General features: G+C 41.4%; 1 protein-coding gene across 1 annotated transcript in view; it reads left to right on the forward strand.

Moving 5' to 3' along the window:
* The window catches only part of LOC104251003 (tyrosine 3-monooxygenase), a 34,864-nt gene extending 8,225 nt beyond the window's left edge, over positions 1 to 26,639 (forward strand). The window contains exons 6-14 of the mRNA XM_059816710.1: positions 1,562 to 1,629; positions 2,822 to 2,872; positions 6,759 to 6,904; positions 12,641 to 12,776; positions 13,430 to 13,499; positions 15,167 to 15,223; positions 19,099 to 19,194; positions 24,754 to 24,887; positions 26,480 to 26,639. Of these exons, the coding sequence (XP_059672693.1) occupies positions 1,562 to 1,629; positions 2,822 to 2,872; positions 6,759 to 6,904; positions 12,641 to 12,776; positions 13,430 to 13,499; positions 15,167 to 15,223; positions 19,099 to 19,194; positions 24,754 to 24,887; positions 26,480 to 26,639 (918 nt within the window). The remainder of the gene's footprint in view (positions 1 to 1,561; positions 1,630 to 2,821; positions 2,873 to 6,758; positions 6,905 to 12,640; positions 12,777 to 13,429; positions 13,500 to 15,166; positions 15,224 to 19,098; positions 19,195 to 24,753; positions 24,888 to 26,479) is intronic.
* The last annotated feature ends 397 nt before the right edge of the window (positions 26,640 to 27,036 follow it).

Consider the following 27,036-nt stretch of genomic DNA (forward strand, 5'->3'; position numbering starts at 1 on the left):
AAAGCACCAACGGTGCTGAGTTACCAAAGTATTGACTGGGGATAAATCTACACTTCAGAATGCAGTGCAATGTAGAAATACCTAAACTAGCTTGAAACAAGTTAGCTCAGGCACCGAAAAATCATTTGTCTGTGGCAGGAGGGAGTACAACATGGGCTCATTAACTATGCTGCTAAGCATTGCTCAGAAATGGACAGGTTGGTGATGTACAGGTGACTCAACAGAGATTTTGCGTATACATTTACTACCAAATAGGTAATTTGGGCTGTCCATCTCAACAGCTTCACTTTGTTCTTTACTGTCTCTTTAATGGTCAGAAAAGCACACCAATGACACTGTAACACCAGTCTCTGGGGTACCCTGACACTGGCTGTAACAGTCCCCCAGGGAGGCTCCTGCTGCTCAGGGGGTGGGTACACAGCCCTGGGAACAGCAGGGACAAAGCTGAGAGGTCACAGCATCAATGCTAGTCTGGCCCAATGGCTTTTCCACATGTTTTACATGGACTTGTTACAGCTACTGACAAGCAAGGGTGGCATCTGAATGAACATATTATCCATAACACATGACAAAAATAAACATGATCTTGGGATCCAGTTCTTTCCTCAGATTCACGCACACAATACTCATTAACTGCAGTATTACTGGTATTATTGCTACACTGAAAATTATGTGAATAAACCTAAGGGAGAAATTTGGCTTGTAGTATGCAAAGTGGTTCCAGTAAATTCTGAATATTTTAGAATAATAAATATTTGTACAGTGATGCCGATCAACGCTGCTTTATGAGTTATATTAGTAACACAGTGCCAGATTTCAGATTTTATTCCTATTATGAATGATGTAAAATTCAAAAGGAATTTGATTCCACATCTCTATTCATATTTAATAGCTGGAGAAGCCTGCTTGAAGCTCAACTTCTAGTGAACACCAAGGGGGCAAAAAGAAAACTCAGGTATTTAATAAGAAAATTGCCCCTTTAAACAGATACTGCTGAATCTGTCTTTGTAATAACATGGTAATAAATGGGCAATGGGGGACTGAGGTGAAAGCCTGTACTTTCTACAGATTTAGTGGTGGCTCTGATGATTTCTAGCCAGTGAGGACCCATTCTTCGCCCAAAGTGCAGGGTATTGCGCAGGTGCAGTGTACTTTCTCTGGCGGGGTGGTACTAGGCTTGGTACCATCATGTCCATCACAGCCCTATATTGCAACCTTCGTGCTTAGCACAGGAAAGAAATTATTCAGAGATTCAGCTCTTCCCCAGCAGAAGTGACACCCCTATTTTAATTCCATTTTTAATGTGATTTGCATTTAAATTTGACTGTAAGTGTAATGGTCTGTGTTTATGAACAACTCCAAAACCTTCCCACCAAGCCATGTTACTTTCCTTTCTGGTCACAGGCCCCAAATTTCATCAAAATGTCACAGATGTAACTGATTGCAGACTTTGGCTTACCCTGTTCATAAGGCTCAAGATTCATTGCTTCAGAGAAAACAACCTATCTGAGGCCTAGGTTTTCTGAATGTAAAACTTTTTTTGAATTATTTTCTAACTCAGGGATACGCCGACCTGGAGTATAAGAAACGGAGGGCATTCTTTGCTGACCTTGCCTTTAATTATAGAGTGTAAGTACAAGGCTGCTGAAGAGAGACTTCAGCAGTCCACATGCGCTTTCAAACATCTTTGTATGCAAGAAATACCAGAGACTAAATCTTTTGTCAATGTATCAATGGGACTGTCTGTTAGAGAACAGAATTCAGCCACAGAAGCTTTTACTCCATATGAAGTAGACTTTTCCCACAACACAGCAAATATACCTTAAGATAAAAAAAATCTTAGGATTGCATTCACATCTCCTTCAGTGCTGTATTTTGTCTTAGCAGAGAAGATTTCTCAATATGACTCTTCCATTTCAATTTTGCAGTTCCTTTTAGGACTAGCTCCTGAGCTGAGGCTAATCTTTTTCAAGGAACTAGAAGGAACAATGTTTAGGAACATATTTTTGACAAAGAAAACCAAATTACTTTTTTGTTATTTTTTTGACAAAATGTCTCTAGCCACATACATTAGCTACCTAAAAACCTCTCATGTGGGTGATTGAAAATGTTTCTGCCTTTATGTGTAAAACTTCACCAGAATCACAATGCTGTCTGATAGAGTCAATCAGATGTATAGGTAGAACTGGTTGTGGATTATCAGCCTCATGGTGTCCAAGAACTGGTGAAATCTCCCAAGTCTTGAGAGACTTCTATTTGAGTACAGTTTTCTCACCACCATCATGTATCACAGGTAGCACAGCACAAAACAGCACAAAAGTACACACTGAACTGACTCAGAGCTACTCAAGAAGCAACAGTGAGGAAGAGGAGAGAAGACTGCCCATCAGAGAAGTTCGTGATAATTATGCAGTGTATGCCTGGGCAGCTCTCTGCTGATGAGTTTATGAAAGCTTCTCTGCAATGATACTGTGCTGATCACACCCTCCAGGGATGGACTCTCCAGGCACACACTGTGTTTTGGTTGCTAGATTGCCTTCAGCAGAGGTAAGGGTAAGCCTGAAGGCCTCTTTTTTCTTCTGTAAAGCAGAACATGGCTCCCTTTCTTACCATATCCCTCTGTTTCCTCCCCACACTGGAACAGAGGAGAAAATGCACACATTAGAGCCTACAAGACAAAGATGATGTGAATTATGTCCTATTTTGCTGTTTTTATCTTCATTACAGCAAATATTCATGGTACAGGCAAAGAAAACAATACTTGGAAACTGAACTTGAAACCTGCTTTAGACACACGCATTATTTCCTCTCTTCATTACAGGGGGGACCCTTTGCCTCACATTGAGTACACAGCGCAGGAGACTGCAACTTGGTGAGTTTGTTACTTATACTCTGACTTCTGGGCCATTCCACTGCAGTCCCAGGAAAGGCTGGCAATGTGAGACAGTCATAACATTTTTAGACCATATTTATCCATCTAAAATTTTACTTCTTGCTGAAGTGTCATCTTTTGGTCATTTGTTTTGCAGAAAGCCATTCTCAGGGCTGGTCTTAACTATCCACTTTCTAGAGCAAAATGCATTTTCCTGACCATCTCCCTGCCTGCCAATCCCATCAAGATATCAGAAGCCAGAAAACACCTGGAGCCTATAGTATAACTTCTTCTAACTTACCTCTAATTAACCATAGCTATGGTGGTGACAGAAATACCACCTTTCCAAATCTGTTATCAGGAGAAAATGCCCACTTGCGGGATGGAAGTCCACGCACAGAATCACAGAATCGCTAAGGTTGGAAAAGACCTGTAAGATCATCAAGTCCAACCATCAACTAACACCACCATGCCCATTAAACCATGTCCCACAATGCCTCGTCCACACGTTCCTTGAACGCCTCCAGTGATGGTGACTCCACCACTTCCCTGGGCAGCTTATTCCAGTGTCTCACCACTCATCAGATGTGGCTAATCCAATGTTCATAGGACAGACCAGCCTTGCTTGTTCTCCTGCAAGTATGCATTGCTGTTAACATGAATAGGTATCATTCTCTCAAACTGAAGGTAAAGGAAATTTTGGAGTGTCCTTCCAGGATACATTATTTATACTGTAAAAAGGCTTTTGATGTCATATGAAATGATGGCAAGTTACTTTTACATGGGTGCAGCATTTCTTCATTGGGGCTTTGTTTCTTCTGAAGATATGCCACTCAAAAAAAAAAGACAACTAACTGACCAACCAAAATTAATTCAATTCAAAGTTTGTTTGCAGACTTTATGTGAAGTATGTGGCAGATTTGAAAGAAAGCAGAGTTCTTATTTCATATACCTCTATTTCCACTTTCTCCCACTAACTTTAACAAATCTAAGTAGGAATAATTATGTGTGTATTATCATACGAATATGTAAATATGTCCAAACATCCCAACTAAGAGCAGAGTCCCAGGATTGTGCAAGGTGCCACATGTGCACATAAGAGTCTTTGTTCAGAAAAGTTTACAATTTAAATGGAAAGACAGACTAAAGGTGGGAAAAAGGAAGAATGATGACCACATTTTGTAACTGTGGAACTGAAAAAGCTACAGCTTAGGTGATTTGCCCAAAATTATACACAAAGTTTATATCAATGCCAGGTATCAAATCCATACACTAGATGTCTCATGCCACAACCTCAACCACAGGACCATCGCATCTTTTTCAGTGATTATTTTATTTTAAATAATATCTACTGTGCCATAGGAAGCTTGAGGGGTGTTGCCCACAATCACATAGAAACCTTACATCCAACTCATCCGGGCAGTCTCAATTTTATTAAGCTCAAATAGGTTTTTATAGCATCTTTCAATTGTGAAAGATTGATGGTCGGTGTCATGCTCATGATTGCTACCACCAGCCAACAATCTTGGCATGGGATGGTGTGTGGGAATGTAATCTTTAAGAAAATTTAATTTTGTGTTCTTTCCTGTTTTTCCCTTTTGTTGCCAACCTCTGTCATTCCAGCCCTTCTCCACCTAGAATTAGTCCCACTGTGGTAACGGAATAGACCTTTAAAGGGGTATCTGCCCATTTCCCCAAACAGCCAGCCCCAGCAACCCAGGTTGTCTTGTTATGTAAAGCTGTTTCCAAAATTAGACCTCCCAATGGTTATCACAGCCCCCTGGGACTGTGTCTTGAGGTCAGCTGCATTACAGCACAACTTAATTGAGCACTGTGCATTTGAACGGGAAATTTGTAGCGCAGACTAAATTCCCTTGGTGTTCACTCTGAAGAGTTGTTGGATGCCTTCAGTTTGTAGCAACATGGTTATAAAAATGAAAACTAATCAACTGAAGAAATATGACTTTCAGAAAACAGAGAGTACAGATGATCTGAGTTTCTGTTTTCAAGCAGGCTTCTTGGAAGGCCCTGAAACTAAGTAGTCATAAAAGATGTCTTATAGGTAAAAGCTACATAAGAAAAAGGGAGAATCTAGGACAAAATTATGGGGATGCACCTGTCGCATCTTCACAGTAAGGCTGAACAGTGCCACTTTTTTCTAAAAGAAAAAGGAAATTTATGTAAAATAAGGTCTTGCCTTTAAAGTCTTTCTAGTGGCTGGCTCCATCCTTTGTTATGAGGCTCCTTTCTAGAGTATTTTATAGACCACGCTTTCAGCAGTTTCTCTTTCCATCTCTGGACTGAAGTACCATCAAGTAGCAGCTTAGCGCTCCTTTGAGTGATAGCACCTCCACACGGTGAGGCATTACACCTAATTTGAGACACTACATTGGGGCAAGCTAAACTGTTGTCTGGAAATATCTGCTACTCTGTTGACTTCGGAGTGAACTTAGATGATTGCCTTAGAGGTACTTAGAGAGGAGGGACACTTAGCTTTGCATAATTCATCACTAGTCTCTGAGACTGCCTACGTTTCTGTGGTAGTCAATGTTTGGACACACAGTAGAATGATACTTTGATAAAAGAGACCATATGTGCCGAAGTGTAAACAAGCCTGTTGTCTCTAGACTCCAGTCTGGGGATGAACTCTGGTTCAGATCCTATGCAATCCCACTGAAGTCAGTAGTATTCTACAGGGAAATAAGCCAGGGCAAGACTTGAACTCTAGTCCTACTAATTTTTTCCTAATTCTTCTATGGAAACGGCCCAGTGTCCTGCGGCTTTTGCAATAGTGACAGCAGCCACTGTTTTCCTCTGTTCTTTTAATTTTTTTTCCTCCTAAGGTTTTCCTCCCCCGCTTCATTCTGGTTCATTACTCCCACACTGTGTAAGACATTCGTACAAATTAAGAGAGCCATTACCAGGGACTGGCTATCACCTCCATAGCAACAATAGCATAAAAAAAAAATACAATACAAAAACAACAAAAGGTCATTTTCCATAGCCAGCATTTCCAAGAATGATCTCAATTTTCATAAAACAATGTTTATAAAATTGTTAACACCCTAGGGCCATGTCTGAACAAAAATAACCATTTCTATAAGGTTCTTTGCCATCGTATTACTACTTGTTTGTTTTGCAACAGCTAAATATATTCCAAACCAAAGCTCTAAATCCAAGCACCATCAAGTTTGGGAGAAGCTTGAAGCCTGTGCCCAAATCTGGTTACACATATTTTTCTTCAGCTGGTCTCTTTTTGTGTAATGGGCTAAATGCTTCAAGAAGTTGGCATGTCTTTCAAATGCATAGCCCATGCCAGGCATTTTGAACTGCAAAAGTATGAACCTCTTTGCCTGTCCAGATGTTACTCTCCAGTATCAGAAAATGTGCTTTTTTAGGAGGAGGTTTGTAAGAGTCAAATATAGATTAGGCTTCAGCACGGAGATGGAGGGACCGGCATTTCAAGTTGTACCCCAACATAGAGAGGAAAGGAATACTTGACTCATTCCACCCCTAAACTGTGCAACATAGAGAGGGCCACAGCCTCATCTTTCTCCCTGGGATTTCTCTGGTACCTCCAACACCCTTATACCTAAACAAGAAACACTTCTGAATCAGGATTAGAGTCCTGTTACATTAAAGGAGGGTATAGGAAGGGATAAAACAGATTTGCTGAACAGAACCCACCTCCTGAAGGAAAAGCGAAACAAAAACCCCTTATGCTTTGCTACATCCACTCAAGCATCAGCTTCCAAGCACCAGGTGTCCTGAGTTCGGATTTTTAGACCATTACCTGTGGGTTTATGTCTTTCTGTGGAACTGTAGATAGGGTGAATAAGTACTGCTTTATTGAGGTGGGTCATACTATATGGCTTTTGCTTTTCAGGAGAGAAGTCTACAGGAAGCTGAGCAGCCTTTACCCTACTCATGCCTGTACACAGTACCTGGATGCTTTCCAGCAGCTGGAGAAATACTGTGGCTACCAAGAGGATAACATACCTCAACTTCAGGACGTCTCCAGATTTTTAAGAGGTCAGTCATTACGAACCATAGTTTATTCTAGGGTTTCTTGGATATGTTTGTACACCACATACACACACAAATGATCTCATAGGACCCAAGCTAGTGAGCAGAGCTGATTAGCTGTAGAGTTCTCTTGTGCAAGATGAGCTGAGCACAGGGCATTAATACCAGGCATATCTAGGGGCCAAGCTGTAAGGAAGTTTGCTCTGTGAGTGGGTGAAGTTGGTGTAGCACTAACCAGTTAATTCCAGTACTAGCAACAGTACAGCCACAGCAGCACACTACTCAGCATGATTTCCACACACAGGTTTTCTATGGGTTTGGCTGTAGCTTATGCTGCTGCAGCTATGCTACTAGTAAGACCCAAACACAAGTACAGGTACATACCTCTCAAGTCCACTTTTTTCTGAAGCATGAGGCAGGATGGCAATGTGTGCTAGAGAAAATGATTTCCAGGAGCTCCTGCTGGTCAGTCAGCAGCTGCCTTGAAACAACACTGCTTCTTTCTGTCTCCATGGTCCCACTTAACTCTTTGGTACCTACCATATGGCTGACAGGAAAGCAGAAGGGCTGTGGTGCTAGTTTGTAAATGCATGAAGATGTGGCCGTAGATGAAAGGCTAGGCTGACATACCTGCTGTTAGCTGGGGACTGACTAGCAAGAGGCAGGGGACAAAGGGACCCTGCATTATTTTTATAAGGCCACAGGCTGCATGGTTTCCCAAGGCCAGGTGCTTTGTGTTAACCAGCTGACTTCCTACCATTATCAAGAATGACTAAAGAAAGGCAGTCTTTAAAGCCCCCTTGCTCCTTCTCAGTGACAAGGAGTGCCAGAGAGAGGAGGACAGCTAATCACTGTGATGAAATAAATAATGAAGGATATAGATTAACTTTAAATAAATTAAATTTCAATACAATATTAGGGAAATCAAGTGACCTGCTCCATGCATCAGTAGGTGATGCTAGTAAGCTTGAATAAGCTTTCTGTTGCTGAAGAGTTTTCTAAGACATTGCCATTTTTAGGGAAGATTAAGCTGTTCGATGACAAAGCTTTTATTGCACCTTTAGTGTTAGGGAATGGAGGGTTGGCATATGAAAAGCATCTTTCATGAGCACCATCACATCCAGCTGTAGGAATTTTTCTGTGTATGCATTATGTATTTTCTCAAGTATTTTCCCTTCTATTCAACTATCCATCTTACTTCCCTCCTATAGTAACTGGGCTGATAAATGTTTTTTTATCATGAAGTAGTTGATCTCATCTTATCTCATTTACACTGTAGCTGACAGCAGGGAGGTCCAGAAATCATGTGATGCTGATTTGATTACCACAGGTATTCACATTCTTTAAGTGAATTGGGTGATTTCAAAGTGGGAGAATTTAGGATAATGTAAGAATATCCTGTCATAATACTATTTGTATTGCTCGTGTTAGTTGACAGGATTTGATTGCCTGGAGTCTGGGCCTGCTTACTTCTTTTCTAGGCTCTGGTTCTAAATTTTCTCTATGCCATACAAATTGTCCTAAGCAAAAAAAACGCAGTAAAAATAGTAATTCTGCAAATTCTGCTAATAATGGTTGGGTAGATGTTCACAGTGAGTTTCAACTCATCTACTATAATCATGGAATGTCTAGTGTAAGCTAATTGTCCTAACTATTCTGACTGGGAATGAGAATCAGGCACTGCAGAGACATTTTATTCCATCCTGAAATGGGTGTCTAAGGAAAATGGAAAGAATGGCTCTTGAGAGTGCTGGTCCTACTCTCCTTGCACTGTAGATAAAACCTGGATTAGTTTAGCCTGCAGGCTTTGTAAAAGATTTTGCATAGATGGAACAAAGGTTGTTCAAAAGAACTGTGTTTACAGCTAGATAAAATTAAGAGTGAGCAAGCTATTTTAGTCCCATTATATGGGGCTCTGAACTGATATCTTACTTATCTTTAATGATTCCCTCTAATAAGGTCATTTCATTATGAAGAATACTTTCTAGAATAGCATGAAGATTGACATTATTGTAAGGTCCCTTTGTAACAAACTCAGTCTGACTCAGAAGCATCAGCAAGGTCTGCAAAATCTGCGTTAAAGACAACCTCATGCCAAGCAGCCACTGGGAGAAGAGTATGATTTATAAGGACTTCTTCTGATTTGTTACTAATTTGGGTGGCTTTTACCACCAGCATCTGCAAGGCCAGAATTTTTGCTCCTTACAACTCATCAATCAACTGTGTGCTTAGGCTCTTTCCTGTGTTACAGGTGTGCAGTGCTCAACCAACCAAACCTTAACAAAACTATAGGCTTTGATGTGTCTCCCAAAATTCCTTGGCATACAGTGGATGTATTTCAAATACAGCCTATGTGGTGATGCATAGTGCAGTTCCTCCTGTCACTGGCTAGCTCTGAGTAAGCCACAAACTGTCCCACTCTCACATTTAGGACTTAAATCCCAGCACATATCTGCTAAATACTGCCTCTAAGGACTGGACCATTCTTTAGCATATGTGGTGATGAGACTTTATATAGAATATAATAGAATAAAATAGACTGTTTTAGTTGGAAGGGACCTACAACAATCATCTAGTCCAACTGCCTGACCAATTCAGGGCTGACCAAACCTTAAAGCCTGTTGTTAAGGGCATTGTCTAAATGCCTCTTGAAAACTGACAGGCTTGGGGCATCAACCAACTCTCTAGGAAGCCTGTTCCAGTGCTTGACCACCCTCTCAGTAAAGAAATGCTTCCTAATGTCCAGTCTAAACCTCCCCTGGTGCAGCTTTGGATATAATAAACTCTAGAGATGCAGAGAGAGAGAGAGAGGGATATCCTGGAGAGAAAGTGATCATGTTATAACCAGCCCACGCAGCCAGATAAACTTCCACCTTCTCTTTTACTAAGCAGTATCTGTGAACTCAAGAAAGCAATTGCTCTTGACTTCAATACAAGTTGAACTACAAGATCTGTCTAGTGTTACCTGGCCTGCTAGTGAGGCTGGTTTGAACAGAAATGAACTCTACATCAGAAGTATATTATAATTACTTAAAGGGAATTTAAATGGTTAACGATGTGATCATTTAACATGGCAAGTGTTTTTCTAAAGGGTTAACTAGATGAACCTAGGCACATCTTTCTAGGAAAGATGTTTGGATTTAGGCATTCATTGTCCCCCACAGCTGGAAGAAATTACAGCCAGTGAAGTCAAGCAAGCTCACACTACAACGCACAGGCCTGTATACATGAGTTTTTTAGGCCAAGAATTAAGCCTTACAGATCACGTTAGGTCAAGTGCTCAAGATCTTCTCTTCAACTCATTTTGATTTCAGAGATCTTCGGGCAGAAGGTCCAATCAGCCACACCCCCAATTCTCTACTGATTGCTGGTTTTATTGTCCAGTAATGAAATAGAAGCTCAGATTTTGCAGATACTACCTTCAGCAGATAACTTTTTCCTATGGCTTTTCAAGGCAACTGGCCAAGTCTGTTCCATCAGCAGACTGTCTGATTCATTGGCCTATATTTAAAAGGGCATCTCAGGGAACATAAGCTGTAATTTTCATTTTCCCCTCTGCTCCTCCAACATGGATGCTAAATCAATATAAATTTCCCTAGACTCTTTCATAGTCCTTCCAAAACTGAGTTACTTAGGGCTTGGTTCTTGTCTGATATATTTCTCAGCTGGTGCAGTTTTCACTTCACTCATACTCAGAATTTAGCCCAAAGATGACCAGATTCTGAGATTTTCACATTGCTCTGGATTGGCTTAGTATGGCATTAGTGGCAAGGAAGTACCCTTCTTGTGCCAGTGCCTAAGGAGACATAGCTGATGGTCTGTGTATTCCCCCAAACACCCTGCTTTCTTAATTGGGGAGGGGGAGAATAATAAGGTGCTTTACAACCACTTCTGATTCCCTGGTTAACTCTGATATCTTTGCTCAGCATATAGACAAAGTTAAAGACATAATCTCCATAGGTTTTTTAGCAGTTGTTCAGCTTTGAGGGAGTTCTGTACCCATTACCTTTGAATTCAGTGGAGCAATAGAAGATAACCATGGCAAATGCTAACCACCTAGTCCCTCACATTGTCAGGTAGAACCATTCCTTGCTGTCCACCCTTTTTTTCTCCTGTATAGCCTCAGATGTTTTGTTACTTCTAATTCTTCCAGTGAAGCCTTTTTTTTTTTCCTTTTCTTTCTTTTTTTTTTTTTTTTTCAAATGAGAAAAGTGCTAATAGCCAGACAAAGCAAGACAAGAAATGCTGGAAGAAACATTAAAAACCAAACCAAAACAAATCTTGTAAGTGCCTTGGTTTCTGGGTGGGATTTTTTTTTTTGTTTGTTTACATAAAATAAATTAGGTTCCAGGCTTCATGACACAATAGAATATGGATAGAGAAGGGAGAATAAAGCCATTTCTGAATTTTTTTAAAATGTAGTTTTATGCTTTAAAGAAGATGAAATGTCATTTATGGGAGCTGAGAATGCAACACAGATTTTGAATATAGGACTTCAAAAAGATTATCATTGGCTCTCTTTTAAAGCAGTGATTTTCAATTTTCTTAGCTTTGCAGACCACCAACATGTTTCCCATGGAAATGTAGATTTTGTGTTCTGCTGACTATAGGACTGGTTATTTTGTTAGTCATCTCTCACAGACCTTTCTTAGTAATGCAGGTTAACACTGATAGTACAAGCTGAAATCACGGTGCAGAAGTATTGCATTCTTTTGTTCTGTTCTATGGACACATGCAAAGCAAAACATGTATGATCACATCACTGGAGGCTGTGTAGTTAGTTCTAGACAAACATAATGGTGGGAAAAAAACAGAGGGGAAAACCAGGTGAGAGCACTGATGGAAACTCTGACATTAAATGGTTAATTCCAGCACCAAATTCCAGCACCCTTATCTCTGATGAGGACCTTTTTGCTCTTTCTCCTGTGTGTTCCCATTCTAAAGAAGTCCAGGCAGAAAGATAAAATGGATAGAAAGTTTTGCCAGTGCTGAGCTAGTTAATACCTGTGGAGCATGCACTGACAAAGGGAAATGATGTTGAATAGTATGCTCCAATTCTGCCTCTGGGGTATGTTGAACCAGGCCCATTGAGGAACCGAAGAATTGCCCAGACTCGAGCAGACCCATGGTCCACCTACTTCTGTCTTCAGCAGTGCAAGGTACCAGGGGTTTCAGTGCAGGGAATAAGAAAGTCTGGAGGAAGGGGCTGAACAGTAACCTAGCATCAGGGAAAAGCCAGGTACTCTCAGACAAGGGTAGAGGTGGGGCATGTCCTTTATCTAACTCCTGTTTTTCCTTTATATATGCTATACAGGAAATTAGAGCGATAATCCAAAAATTAATAGACTAGTCAGGGCTGAAAATGCAGGTTCTGTCCCCTGCTTGATCATAAACATCATATGTGACCTCAGACACATCACTGACATGTGGGACATAGTAGATAAATGTGTGTAAATGTGCTAAAAATGTAAACCGGGATAGGCAGTACTCCCATACGTCTCATATCATTGCTGTGTGAATACATGTAGGATGGATGGCTAGGTGATTTGATGTTGCAGTAATTGGACCCATAGCAGTACAGGGGCACGTCAATAATGATAAGCCAGGATGTTCCTACTATGCTTAGAGGCAGGGAACTACTGCAACAGAGCACCAACATCCTCTGAAATTGCTTACCTGAAGTAAGTGTGCCATGTATTTAACCCTAGAAATGCCTAAATTCAGTCTCACTTCCCTTTGCAGAGAGAACAGGTTTCCAGCTGAGACCAGCTGCAGGACTGCTGTCTGCTCGTGACTTCCTTGCCAGCCTGGCATTTCGTGTCTTCCAGAGCACACAGTATATAAGGCATTTCTCTTCTCCTATGCATTCCCCGGAACCGTAAGTTTGATGCCGTGGCACAATCCTGTCCTTCTGAATGTGTTGGGGATGATTCTCTTGGGAACAGCTCTGGAGATCTATCCAGTAGTCCACAGAATGAAACAATTTGAGAAACTGGTAGCTGGAGAGTTAGAAGGGGAAGTCATGCATGAGAGGGTGTGGGTCTCTTGTCTTTCTTGCAAAGTTGTCTGGGGAAGGAAAAGACTGGAGAATATCTGGTTTAATCTTTTCATCCTGCCTTCAGTTACCATCTGCTGGGGTTTGATTCCCTGCTGTGAAACTCTCCCAGTAAGTGCTGGCCAGACAACAGCAATTACATTTCATGAGAAATTACAAGTTCACACAGACGCTTTTGTTGTATGCTGGGACAAAACAGGGGCCTTTCAAAAATGTTGTGACATAGGAGACTAGTGCCTGCACCATCCCAAGTGAGACAATACCCAAGGTAGCGGGGGGGCAGCTGGCTCCCCATGGCAGAAGGGAATGCTCTATCATGTTCCCTGCAGAGCTAGGCCAGGTATAGAGGAAGCTACTGGGGAGCAGCCCTCACAGTAACTCCCTTTGGGGGTCTATCAGCTAAAATCCTTCATGGGAAGTTCATGTAGGGCAAAAAAAGAAACCTTTGTTAAACAAGAAGGTCACTTGTTTTCCAGAGACTGCTGCCATGAGTTACTGGGTCATGTTCCCATGCTAGCTGACAAGGAGTTTGCCCAGTTCTCACAGGTAAGAAGATTGTTCTGCTGGCTGTTTAACCAACTCCTCTAGATAGCAGTGCCTCAAAGGCATGCAGCTCACCATGCTTGAAACACTATTTTAAGACTTGATTGTACCTGAGTTGCAACCTCCAGGAGTGGTGGGCTATCAGTGCCCCGGAAGACATTTACTCCAAGGGAGTGGTAGCACTGCTCCTTATGGACATCGTGTAAAAGGAAGGGCAGGCAGTGCTTGTGGGACTTCTCTGTGGGAGGGCTGTGTCAGTCTGCAGAAGGATGCCAGTGGAGCCTCTGCGGTGCTGCATGTTTGAGTTGTACTGACCACGCTGTTCCCCTGGCTTCCTGTCCTACACCACATGAATCTAACCAGCAACAGCCATCGAGCCCCCAGGCTGGTTCTGTCTCTGGATGTACATTTTTATCTCACATGATACTTTAATTGTATCCATCACCATGTCATTCATTAGAGTTGTTTTTCCTTTAACAACTCACCAGATTCTCACAGCATTGCTCACAGTGGTGAGGAGGGTCCAAAAAACAAACAGGGTTTCTTTGTACAATAAGGGGCCATTTAGTATGAGCAGTCAGTATCAGACCCAAGTGAACTCAATGACCTCATATAATTTAAGACTTCAGAACTATGAATGTGCCTCAAAACCATAGCAGAGGGAAGAAGATAACTCATATTCCAGGCTTATCAATCAGTGGCAATAAGAGCAGAGGGGTTACATGATGTAGGTCCCTGAAGAATATCTTAAAAAGAAAGCCAGTTCACCTCATATAATGTGGTTTCCAGTTATATCAACTGGATACATGCCAGTTTCCATTTTGGTCATAAATATTGGTTATTATCAGACTCAGATAAGTAGTACTTAAAATATCCTGGTGGTCTGTAATCTGTTCTGGAAAAAACCTCTTCAGTTCAGTTCAATACCAGAACTGAAGACACATTAGAAAGAAGAGATTACAGCAATTTCAAAACTTCCCACTTGCCTCTTTTCCCTTCTATAACACAGACTATACAACATGGTATCACATTAAATGAATTTTCACATTTCACTCTTATTTCACAATGTATTTTCACAATGGAAATTCACCCCATGAAAATTCTTTTTTTGTTTCATTCAACATGAGACGATGAATGGTGAAAATGCCCTAATTTTGTTCGTTTGATGCATGATATGGCTCCCGGAATAGCTAAGAAGAGACAACTACAGATTCCTATTGTAAGAATAACAATTAACAGGGAGCACAGATGACAGTAAACAGAATCCTCCCTGCACTGATCTGACCCACTCATAAGGGGTGTCAGAAAGAGGGTCAGAGTCAGAAAGGTAATGGCAAAGATAAAACTTACCTTGCTGTCCTTCCTTCTCACTCCTCCCTATAAATCCCTGCCAGGGATAGTCCAGCATTAAGCCAAGAGATGGTTAACTTTAGACAGAGAATGCTGAGGATTAAACACTCATCTAATGTGGCTCCCAGTGGTATGTAGCTGGGGGCCAGGGAGAGGTAGGCATCCTGGAAGCCATGGAAGGTCATTTTGGGTGACAAAAACAATGAATAGTTCACGCTATTCATGCTAGAAATGATGTGGTCCTCCCCCTTCCCCTCTTTCTCTCCCTTGGGCTGAATAATCACACTAGTGAACACTGCCTGCTTGCTTACTTGCTTTAGGATATTGGATTGGCTTCCCTTGGATCATCTGAAACGGAGATTGAGAAACTGGCCACAGTAAGTACAGATGGTAGTTTAATATTGGAGGCAAAACCCAAACGATTCCCTGTATATCCCTTACTGTGCAGGGAAGGCTCTTCTCAGATAAGCTACAAAAATGGGAGCATTAGGAGGATCGTCTCTTCTCCTCATCCACAGGGTACGGAGGTGCTGGAGCAGTGGCTGGAGTCCCTCTTAGGGAGCCCAGAAACCTGTGATTCCACCTGAGGAAATGCTTATACTTTTTGCTTCTGTAAGATAATAGAATGGTTTGTGTTGGAAGGGACCTTAAAGACCATCTAGTTCCAACCCCCCTGCCATGGGCAGGGACACCTTCCACTAGACCAGGTTGCTCAAAGCCCCGTCCAGCCTGGCCTTGAACTCTTCCAGGGTTGGGGCATCCATAACTTCTCTGGGCAACCTGTTCCAGTGCCTCACCACCCTCATGGTGAAGAATTTCTTCCTTATATCTAATCTAAATCTGCCCTCTTTCAGCTTAAAGCCATTACCCCTTGTCCTTTCACTACATGCCCTTGTAAAAAGTCCCTCTCCAGCTTTCTTATAGGCCCCCTTCAGGTATTGAAAGGCTGCTATAAGGTCTCCCCAGAGCCTTCTCTTCTCCAGGCTGAACAACCTCAACTCTCTCAGCCTGTTCTCATAGGAGAGGTGCTCCAGCCCTCTGATCATCTTCATGGCCCTCCTCCGAACTCACTCCAACAGGTCCATGTCCTCCTTATGTTGGATGCAGTACTCCAGGTGGGGTCTCACAAGAGCAGAGCAGAGGGGGAGAATCACCTCCCTCGACCCGCTGGTCACGCTTCTTTTGATGCAGCCCAGGATACGGTTGGCCTTCTGGGCTGCAAGCGTGCACTGCTGGCTCATGTTGAGCTTCTTGTCAACCAACACTCTCAAGTCCTTCTCCTCAGGGCGGCTCTCAATTCGTTGTCCACCCAGCCTGTGCTTGGGATTGCCCTGACCCATGTGTCGGACCTTGCACTTGGTCTTGTTGAACTTCATGCTTAATATATTGCTGAAGCTGAGTTTCTACAGTTTCAGCCACAGGAGGGTCCCAATTTGCTTTCCAGATTCACCTAATAGACTGGATACCCAATGTGATTCCTGCATTTCCTCCTACACAAGGTGCAGGGAACCATCAGAATTTGATTCACCCTGTATTCATTAATCTCACAAAATAGGTGAGCACTTAAAAGCAATTTGAAACCAGGTACTGTCATTTGGTTCTGAGTCACTAGGCTGTATACATCTGACAAAACAACTCATGCAGCCCCTTGCTGCCATCTTAACTTGTTCTGAAAGTGTGCTGGAGGCCAAATGATTTTTTTTTTCTGATAATGACAGCCATTTCTCAGTCTTGATGATTTTTTCATGGGAGGAGAGGAGCCTTACCCTCACCCAGCTGGGTGAGGCTCATTCAGGAAAGGGGGTAGATGGGAGGAGGCTGTCACTCCTGAAATTCCTCACCCAGCCCACAGCCCTACTCATGGTGAAGTGGAACGAGGCACTGTGAGAAGGAGATTATGGCTCACCTAAAATCTCTGTGCACATATCCATCCTTGGGTCAGGACTAGGTAATACTAGCAGTATTTTTAGAGTTTGGAGAGCAAAAGGTACTAGTCCTGAATTTTTCATAGTATCATCCAGGTCCTGGGCTGGTGATGTGAAAGGACTATTTGGGAAGAGGCAGTGACACATTTCTTCTGCAATTTCCCCTCTCTGGGTCTAGAGAGGCTAGAGTAAGATTAAGATCCATGCCTTTGCTAGGGTTAAAAGAATTATGGGTCCTGGAGAGCCATTTTGCATTGTTACCCAGGTCTTGGTGAGATTGTGTGAAGGCCAGTGGTTTACATAGCATTTCTCAGCGAGCACTCCTCCCTGACCCTGGACTGGCTAGGACTAGATTAGAGATAAGGATAAAGTTAGAAGAATGATGGGTTTTATATCTGAAATTGTCATAGTATCATTTAGGGTTTGGGGAGGTAGAATAAGGACACATTTTTGAAAGGGCTACCTGCAGTTCAGGATGACTTACAATTTTGTAAGCGCCATTCAAGTATTCTGAACAGTAAACGTTTCTGGATTAACATCTCAGTCGTCAATTGTTTAAAAGTTAGACATGTAATCTAGGCTTATTGTTTAGGTTCCTTCACTAGAAAGTGAAGATAGAGAAGAACCTGTAGCGTATTTCTATCCTGACATAGACGTCTAAGATAAGTTCTTTTTTCTCTCTAGAAGTCCCTGTCATTCTCTGTTCATTATAAAGAGAATGTAGGTAACTAGCTTAGATGATATGACAGCATTTAAGCTAACTAAAAGTTTATTTAAAGAATATAAACTTTGCTTGTTGCTATAACATTTGTTGTCTATAACATTTGTAAGACAAACTTTGAAACGCCATTATTTCATTCAGTCCCTGGACTTCTCTAAGCAGGTGGATCCCTGCACAAGAGCTGGGAAATTGCCAGTGTTCATGTTGCCCACAGAGTGCCACTAGTACTGTGTCTTGTACCCTGTTAAAACAGTGAGAGCCGAAAGAAGCTCACTAACTAAAAGCCAAATACACGATATCTAAGGAAACACTAAAAAGAATACCTCCTCCTCCCATGTCTCATTCTCCAGTCAAAAAGACCTTCTGCAAAATGAGGAGATACTTGAAAGGCTTTTCACTGTGAAATAATAAGAATCAAGAGTATTAACACAATAAGAATGCAGAATTATCAGCTGAACTGTAGAGAAAGCAGCTCAGGATTCTGCAGAAAGAAAGATCCTGGCATGCTGTTTCTTTAGTGGTAAATTTGCAGGCTAAAACCAAGTCATCAGAATTATAAGACATGTGAAAGTGGGTGGGAGAAAGAAAGAGAAAGAAAGTAAGAAGCAGAATAGACAGAATAACATAGAGTTTCACATTATTTTACAAAATGCCTGCAGTTCTTTGAGAAGGGTGCTGAGAATGTAATGCTTATGGCTAAACCAAAGCCAAGGTCCAGCCCTGTGTATGAGGCATCAAAGAGCTATGTGTCCCTAAAGGAACCTTGAAGAGTTGTGACACAAAGCCATATTCTTGAAATGCCTCATGTTTTCCATGTTTTTCTTTCACACCATATCTATACAGCTGCTCAGGGGTCAGGCTGTGTCCAGAATTGGTCTTCACTGTCCATTTCCTTAGATGCTATAATAAAGGAAGGGCTAACAGGTTGGCAGAGCCAAGAGTTGTTTTTATCCCACTACTGTCCAGCAGGTAAAGGAAGTATGGTCCTAAGCATGCTTTACTGCAAGAAAATCTCAGAGAGATGTATCTTTATTTTCTATTGAAGCGTGATAAAGATGTAATTGGCATAATCTTAAAGGGTACATTGCTGCTAAGGGATAAGTCATTCTTCAATCCTTCTGAATGCTATCACACAGACAAAAGAGGAGGGAAACTGTCCTTTCAAGTACCTTTCCTAGGGTCTTGAACCCTCTGTGGGGGTCTACCTGTCCTTCTGGGGACTGTGGGTTGAAATCTGTCAGTTTCTACTGACTATAACGAAGCTCAGGGCTAAGAGGTTGCAGCGTAATTTCTAACACCTTCCAAAGAAAGAAGGGGATAGGACTTTATGACTTTATTTACCCATGTAATTATCATTAACAATTTTTTTCTTTTTTTGGGGGAGTGAGAATGGGAAGGATGGCAAGTTTTGAAAAAAAACATGTTGTAATTCGTGTGTGTTACATATGTTGAGAGAAAAAATAATTTTCTTAACATATACAACTATAAAATTTGAAGATACAAAGACATTAAGGAATAATATCAAAAGAAAATTAAAGGTAAAATGAGAAGCTTAAAAATGAACTGCCTGTTCAAACTGTTTTTCACAAGTTGTTCTTATTACCAGCTTTATTGGTTCACTGTGGAGTTTGGTCTCTGCAAGCAAAATGGATCAATCAAAGCTTACGGGGCAGGACTGCTTTCATCTTATGGGGAGCTTATGGTATGTGTCAAACATATGGTATTGAAAGATTTCTATAATCCAGTTTTCTGAACTCTCTGGTAAAAGCAAAATATTTTTTCCTCACATAAAGCAATATGATTTAAAATACTCATTTTTCTTTTGTGAAGAAATTAATTCTCTCTTCCCAGAAGCTACTAAATAGGGTAAAAATTACTTTAGGATTATACCTGTCTTCCACCAAAGAGATGAAATGCAAAGAAAACAACCATCCTATAAAGTATTAGATTTGTTTCTTACTGCTCCTGGCCAGTAGTAATACAGTTGACTTTAGTATAAAACTCATGTACCTTTCTGAATTGCTCACTAGAGGGCAATATTATGCCTATTATGAAGTCTGCTACTTCGTCCATGCCATTGACATTCATGCACATATGAATCAGAAAGGCACTGACTGACTGGACCAAATAAAGTGTGAAGAAACTGTAAATAGCATGGACACTGACAAAAAGAAAATGCTTTAGTATTTTACACTCCTAAATATGTTTCAAAACTAATCCCAGCTTGAGTTTTATGTAGATGAAAATCTGCGTACACAGGTTTGATACAGCCCTGCCTGTACAGATTAACTGCGGAAAGAGGGACTGTACATCATTACAGAAAGCTTATGGGTTTCCCCTCCTTTGGACAAACAGCTGATAGGGGAGGTATTAATTTCTCCTCAGTTTTGCAGAGCACTGAAGCAGATTATCAGTTTCTAAGTGCAAAAGCCCTAAACAGGTATCAGCAGGTCTCAACTGCTTCAGATTGTGCAGATACCTGATGATTTTTTGGAATTAGTAAGAGTCAAAGGAAAATAAAAAGCACTCTTTTCAAGAATTTTTATAAACCAGAAATCAATTTTTTCATGGGAGATCTATTTTAAGCTTAACATAGCACAACAGCCTAACAGCCAGCTACATGACACATTCACAAGGAACCATGGCTAGATCAGCACAGCTTGGACTCTCATAACTGGAGATAGTTGGGTTGTTATGACAATAAACATGTTACAAAACTCTCCTAATGGTATGCAAGTCAGCCCACTTCCCAGTCAATTGACAGGAGGAAGAAACAACATGTTAATGTATCTGAAGATATTTATAATAGGAGTCCCAAAAGAGGGGCAGCTGAGAATTAACATATAGAAAGGGGAACCTTCCCAGACATCAACCTTCATTTTACCACCTGCCAAATTTAGCACTGGTTTTCTCCCAACACTTGCAATCTGGAGACTTTTATGAGCAAACTCTGTGGTATATGATTTGCAGAGCTTTCTCTCTTGATAAGCTGAGAGAGCTGCATGGTCATTAGCCCTCTAGAGAAATAAACGTGCCTTTCTTTCTACAAAGCAACCTGATCTTGTGCCTGACTGCTCATGAATATGAGCAGAAGTGTGCTAGCACTATCGCAGCACTCATCTGTAGAACAGTGGAACGTATTGTTTTGAAACAGCAGATCAATGAGCTCCCCTACAAATTAGGCTCTAGTGTAATGCATTTGGTTTACATGTCTATTTGTTCTAGGATAAGGCTGGAGCTACTGTTTTTCTGAGGATCCTTCAGTACTTGCTATATTCACAGCCAATAAACAGGAAATCTAGACTTGTTTTTATTCACCTGGTAAAACCAAAAATGTTCAATATCAAAGAACAGTTGAAGGTAACATTTATTCTGCTCTGCCTGCCTGAAAACTTTATAGTTTTAAATCAAATGCATTTACATGTTAAACAGGGTACTAAAGGGCAGAGGTAATCATGTCTCTAATACTTACGTAGCTTTCATAGTAAAATGCACCACAGGATCTATCTGCATGATGTTACCTCCTTTTTCTGTTTAACTTTGACACAGATGAAGGTAAAAGTCATATCAGAAATGCTCACTTTTGGTGGGTGGAGTTGATTGTACCAGACTTGTGCTCTCTCTCCTCTTTTTCTACCCTTTTCTTCACCAGACACCAACAAGCTCTTCTGCTTTTGATTAAAGTGGTAGGCAAGAACTGCTTGTTCACAAAACTGTGCTATATAACAAAAAAGTATAATTGCATCTCAAATTCCCTACCTCTAAGGTTGACAATGGAAATAGTAACTGTCCTTGAGTTGATAAATGGAAGATTCTTGTCATTACTTTTATCATCAGTAGCTGTTGGGCAATGCTGCTGGATAAACTTTTGATACAGCTGGGTCCACCTAGATCTTCATCCATTATATTACTGAAATTACATGCAGATGTGATAGCATTTATATCTGATAGGTAATGAAGAAGGATTACTCCCCTTCCAAAAGTTTGTCCATCTTACCTGTAACACCTAAGACAGTCTGAAGATGGGCAAGCAGTTGACCAGCAATGCTGCTATGTGCCCTGTACAATCCTTGTGTGAGCTCTATAAGTTCATCACTGTGTAGCTTTTGGGATAGCAGCTTAGTGGGTTCTGTGGACTTCACCTTGAGCATCTGAAACTTCTTGTACACAAATTAAATATATCCATGGCCTTAAGTGCTGAAGTTTTCTTTCACAGCTGACTGATTCATCTCACAGATCTTTATTTGGAACAAAACTGAAATACGGAAATGTTTCCATTTAATCCTTCCAGTCTGCATAAGCATCTGATTCTAACTTCAGTATAGACAGTGGCAGTGTGAGTAAAGTGCTGAGGTCCTATGCCCAGCTGTTTCTTTTACACCTGAAGAGCAGAAATATGTGCAGTGCAATGTCTATTTTGTCGAAGGGATTTTTTAGAAATACAGCAGTGGCTAGGCAGTTTTGTTAGAGAAGATGAAGATTGGAAGATAGAGAGGCTCATGATAGCCTTCAATTTCTTGCAAAGCTCACTTTGCAGTCTTAGACTGGCTCTTGAGAAAGCTCTAGATAAGTTTTGCTACTGCTTGGGAGAAAGCTATCATCCATCCTGATAATTATCTGACAGTCTTCTCAGTATGGGCCGAGACGTGGGCTTGTGCACGGAGGCCCCAAACTCAATTCCTTATCATTTAGCTGATTGGCATATTTGGCACAGGTAGACTCACTGCAGCTCATGTGATGGAGGAGACACGCTGCAGCAACGTCGGCAAAGGAGGGGTTTCCTCATCACTGAAGGCTTCTGAACCAGGAACAGCAGGATGATTTGGTCACTGAGGAGACAATAAAGGCATGAGTTACTAAGGCTAGGTGGTTGGCTACAAGAAGATAACATCTAACCAGCTAGAGAGGGTGAGCAGCAGCAGGTCTGGCTAATGTTATGTGAGATCTTAGCATCAGCAAGGAGCCTGTGAACAGCCCTGAACTGCAGCCTGGACTGACTGACTGTGGGTGTGTGACTATAACCCAGGAAACCACATCCTGACTATGAAATCTTCAAAATGTTTTCCTCCTCTCCACAGCACCCACTGTCACCAGTTTGAACTCAGCTTCAGGTAGTTATTTTCTGTGGATGAGCTGATCCTGCCCAAACTCAGGGCATAACTTGGGAGAAAGGCAAAGGATGAGAGGTAGAGCTAGATGCCCTCTGCATGAGACTTGTACTTGAATCCATGTTATCTAACAAATCATTTAGTGACAGCAGCTAGGTATCAGAAGGGACAGGATAACCATACCCAAGTCTAAACTGAACAGTTGTAACGGGTCTGACTGCTGGCCAACCTTGCCTCCTCTGAACTGTAAGAATTCCTCCCCAATAGCTCTCGGTATTGCACTGTTTATTTCACTATATTCTGTCAGCTGTTCTACATTATCCGAAATGCTTCTCCTGTTAACACTCAGCTGGACTCTGTCCTACATACTGTAAAATCTTACGGCTCATACCACACTTCTGGCAGCACCCAGAGCTACATATGCTTTTCTTGCAGCACAACAAGTACTTAACTTGTAGAGGCCTTTAAGGCCATCCGGTTTCAAGCTGCACTTCCACTGAAATCAATTGGATTTCAGTTCTGCTTCAATACTGACAGCATAGTGGGACCCCTGTTAGGTTTTGAGTTTCTGAAATCTTTTTCCCATTAGTCCCCAGAGCTTCTAAGATTATAAGAGCAGCCTCATGTTTGTGTATACCATCCATCTTAGATTGTGTGAGTGCTCTCCAAGGTTTATTCTTCAATTACACACTACAAATGAAGAACAGGAAAAACACCATCTTTTAGCATTTTATATTCTTGTTCTCTTTTTTTTTTTTTTTTTTTTTAAAGCCCTCTATTAATTTCTGCACCAGTTCTGCAGCAAATTGACCTATTGGTTAAGGCAGGCCTCCAGTGACGGAAAGTTTAGGCTCAGTTCAGTGAAATATCTAAAAATGTGGTTAAGGGTACTGTCTGAATTTTTCCAGTTAGCAGATTGAGCTGAAAGTTTTGTGCAGTGTCACCCACTCTTACCAGTTGTTTACATGTACCATGGGAGTTGGCATTTGGATCATAAATTAGTGAAGGGAGCCTTCTGAAGACTGGGGAAGAAGAGAGAAAGACAAACAGGCAGATCTCAAAGAAGGGGTGGGTACTAGAAGACTGTCCGTAGGTGGATGGGGCCAACTGTCCAGGCTGAAAGTGGAAAGAAAGATCTTGACGTTGACTTTCATGAGTTGCCTTTTTTCTTTTTGTTTGTACCCAGGACGCTTCACCAAAGCAGCTATAGCACTCACCAACCTGGCCAGTTTGAGGCCAGACCAGCTTGTAGGCACATCTACAGTGCAGTTCAAATGTCACTGGAGCTGAGCTAGCTTTAAGCTATCTCACTTGGGTTTCAGGGGCAGACAAACTGTGCAGGAATTCACTTTAAGCCTGAGCTGCGCTGCCTTCCCAGGACCCTGTGCAGGTACTAAACAACCAACACCAACACCTATGCAATCACACTGTCACCAGCTCTGCTGCTGGCTGGTTTAAAGGTATCTCCGGTATGTGTAAACGAATGATAGATGTGCCTATATGTGCAGTGTGGATATAAGTGGCTTCCATAATCCTGCTGACTGCCTGAGGGGACAATGTAGAAGAACCCGAGAAGAACTTATAGAAGAACATCTGCAGGCCAAAAACACAAACACGCACACACAGAGTATAGTGCATATTTATATCTTGGGTTTCAGGGAAGCTTTTAGGCAGTTTAATTGCCATGGGAGCTGTGCAGAAAATACCAGGAGCATTCTGTCTGTTCTTTAGTGCAGCAGGATATGTGAGATTTGTGATATGGGCTGGGGACTTTGAAATAGTGCTGCACAGGGCTGTGATTCTTTTATGACACTAGTTGAAAAAAGCAGCATGATATTATTTTTTCTTCTAGATATTCAGATTTTGGAGGGTGGCATAGACTTTCCCCTCCCTGTCTGAGAACATGGCTATGGTACCCAATCATACATCACTGTAATACAGGAAATACATCTCTCTTTTTTTTTTTTCTTTTTAAAATTTTTGTATTATTTGGTTTATTAACTGCTAATTACAAAAAGCAGCTTTCACCTGTGAAAGAACAGGACTTGATATTACCTTTAACTATTCCACAAAGAGCATTTCACAGCCCAGTAGGCACTAATTCTTCCTATGTTCATTCACCTGCTCTAACTTGTGTTGTTCCCGTTACAAAGTACGCTTTATCAAACAAGCCAGAGTACAAGCCTTTTGATCCAGAAGTGACTGCAGTTTACCCCTATCAGGATCAAGCCTTCCAGCCTGTCTATTTCATAGCAGAAAATCTGGAAGATGCCAAGGCCAAGCTTCAGTAAGTAAAGTGTTTGTGGGTATTTTCACTGAGGGGGGCACACTGGCTTGAATCCTAATCTCAAATACATCTACCACTACTGTAATAACCGTGCCAGGCTATCTCGCTGTGCACTTCATCTGCACAGTGGCTTTTTTACAACAAAGTTAAACATGAGATTGTTTATCTCAGAAAAGCTTCATAGAAAATCATAACTATATATTCTTATGCCCTGTCCCATGCTTCATCTTAGCAAAGCCTCATTTTAGCAACTTCTGAAGTAAATTCCCTAACTGAATAGTGAGAGTAGAGTGCAATCCCACAGTTGGCGTGCCTATGTGCTAGTTCATACAAGTAGGAGGTCGTGAAGAACTCATTTACCCAAGGTCACATGGAAATTTTATAGTAGACTCAGGAATTAACGTGGATCAGCAGGAGGCTTAAAAACAAGATTGCCTTTCTCTTCTAATTATATCTGCACAAGAATGCAGAATCAGCATTCACAGGCAATCTAATTTCCACAAAGTAGCTGACTGCACCTAAATAACATTATTTCAAATTAGCTTGAGGTGTTTCTAAATGCATTTCTTTGACTGTGTTATGTTATGCAGTAAGGATTTTTTTTTAATTTTTTTTTTTTAAAGTAAGCAGGTTTTAAATTCTGGCCTTCAACTCCAACAGTTAGGACAACATGACCAATTGTGGCTGGAGGCAGAAGGCTGGTTGTGGAGCTACGGGGGAGCATGTAGGAGCTGAAATGAGGAATTTATTAGAGGAAGAGAACCTGGGTCAAAATTCTTCCCTATTGCCCCCATCTCTTCCCCAGAAGCACTGTCTGCTGGGGTTATAGCAATAGCAAATTAGGCCCCTCATCTTAAATCTGCGGGTTCATGTTAAATTATTAATGTGTGGCTGAGAACTCACTGGCAGAAGGCAGAGGACTTTCAAGAGCATTTGACTCAGGCAAACCTGAAAAGAACTTACAAGGACAAGGAATACACCATTCTCAGACCTGAAGCTTTTTCACACATTTTTTCAATAGTTGCGCAGCCAAAGCTGCTCAAAATAACCAAAGGCACAAGAATCTGTCAGAACAGAAAACACAAGGCAACATCAGTACACGGGGTTCCTAACAGCATGTACTTAATGGCAACGTTGTCAAAAATGGCAAGCAATCATGTTTTTTCTTTTAATAGAGACAGCAAAATAGCCCAGGATGCCTAGTATCAACAGTTTTTTAAAATTTTACACAGAAAGAGCTACTCCAGGTAATTTTTTGGAAGTGAAGGTGGCAGACTTGTTGTGTTCCTGCATTTCTCAGCTTGTGGTTGTAATAACTCTGAATTGTGTTAATGCAGAACTGTAAGAGCACACACGGGTCTGAGCCAGCCATGCTGAAAAGCAGGCACTGCAGATCTTTTGGACTGCAAGTAGTTCAGCTGTGGGGAGGATGTACTGCAGCAGACAACATTAAGGAGTTACAGTGAGGAGGTGTCACTGCAGTCTCTGCTCCCTGATAAGTCCATGCCTACATACTGAGAAATTAGGTCCTGCAGGTTTTACACTTTGGGAAATAGCTTCTGAACTAGCAGCTCTGTCTTCTTCCCCCACAGAAACTACACAATGAAGATCAAAAAGCCCTTTTCTCTGCACTACGATCCATTCACCAGCAGCATAGAGGTTATGAACACACCTCAGAAAGTCAAGAGGGCACTCCATCAGATGAAAGAGGAACTGAAAAACCTCTGCTTGGCCCTTGAAAACCTCTCTTAAAATTACAGCAGTACATCTCACCTGGCACTCAGATACTTGTAGATGGTTCCAGCACTTGAAGATTTAGCGATGAAGTTGTAGTTGCATGCAGAAATCTTTAACCCACAAAACAGCTCTGTCAAGCTAGTATTTCACTGTAATTTAGGCTGCTGACTTAGCCACATTAATGAGTTCCTATTGAGTATGTTTCAATGACAATCAAGGCCAAATTACTCCAATTTTTGGTAGGTGATATGAGCTGCAGATGTTTGGAGTATATTTATCTGTTATTATTGGCCTTTTACATTTTTTTTTATTCACCTGCCACCTTTTCAAGTTATCTGCCACAAAATAGCACAGTAACTCTTCAGCAACACAGTCTTTTACTTGCTGCTTAAATTACATGATCACAATCATG

This window comes from Gavia stellata, chromosome 4 (assembly GCF_030936135.1).
Source record: "Gavia stellata isolate bGavSte3 chromosome 4, bGavSte3.hap2, whole genome shotgun sequence".
NCBI lineage: Eukaryota > Metazoa > Chordata > Aves > Gaviiformes > Gaviidae > Gavia > Gavia stellata.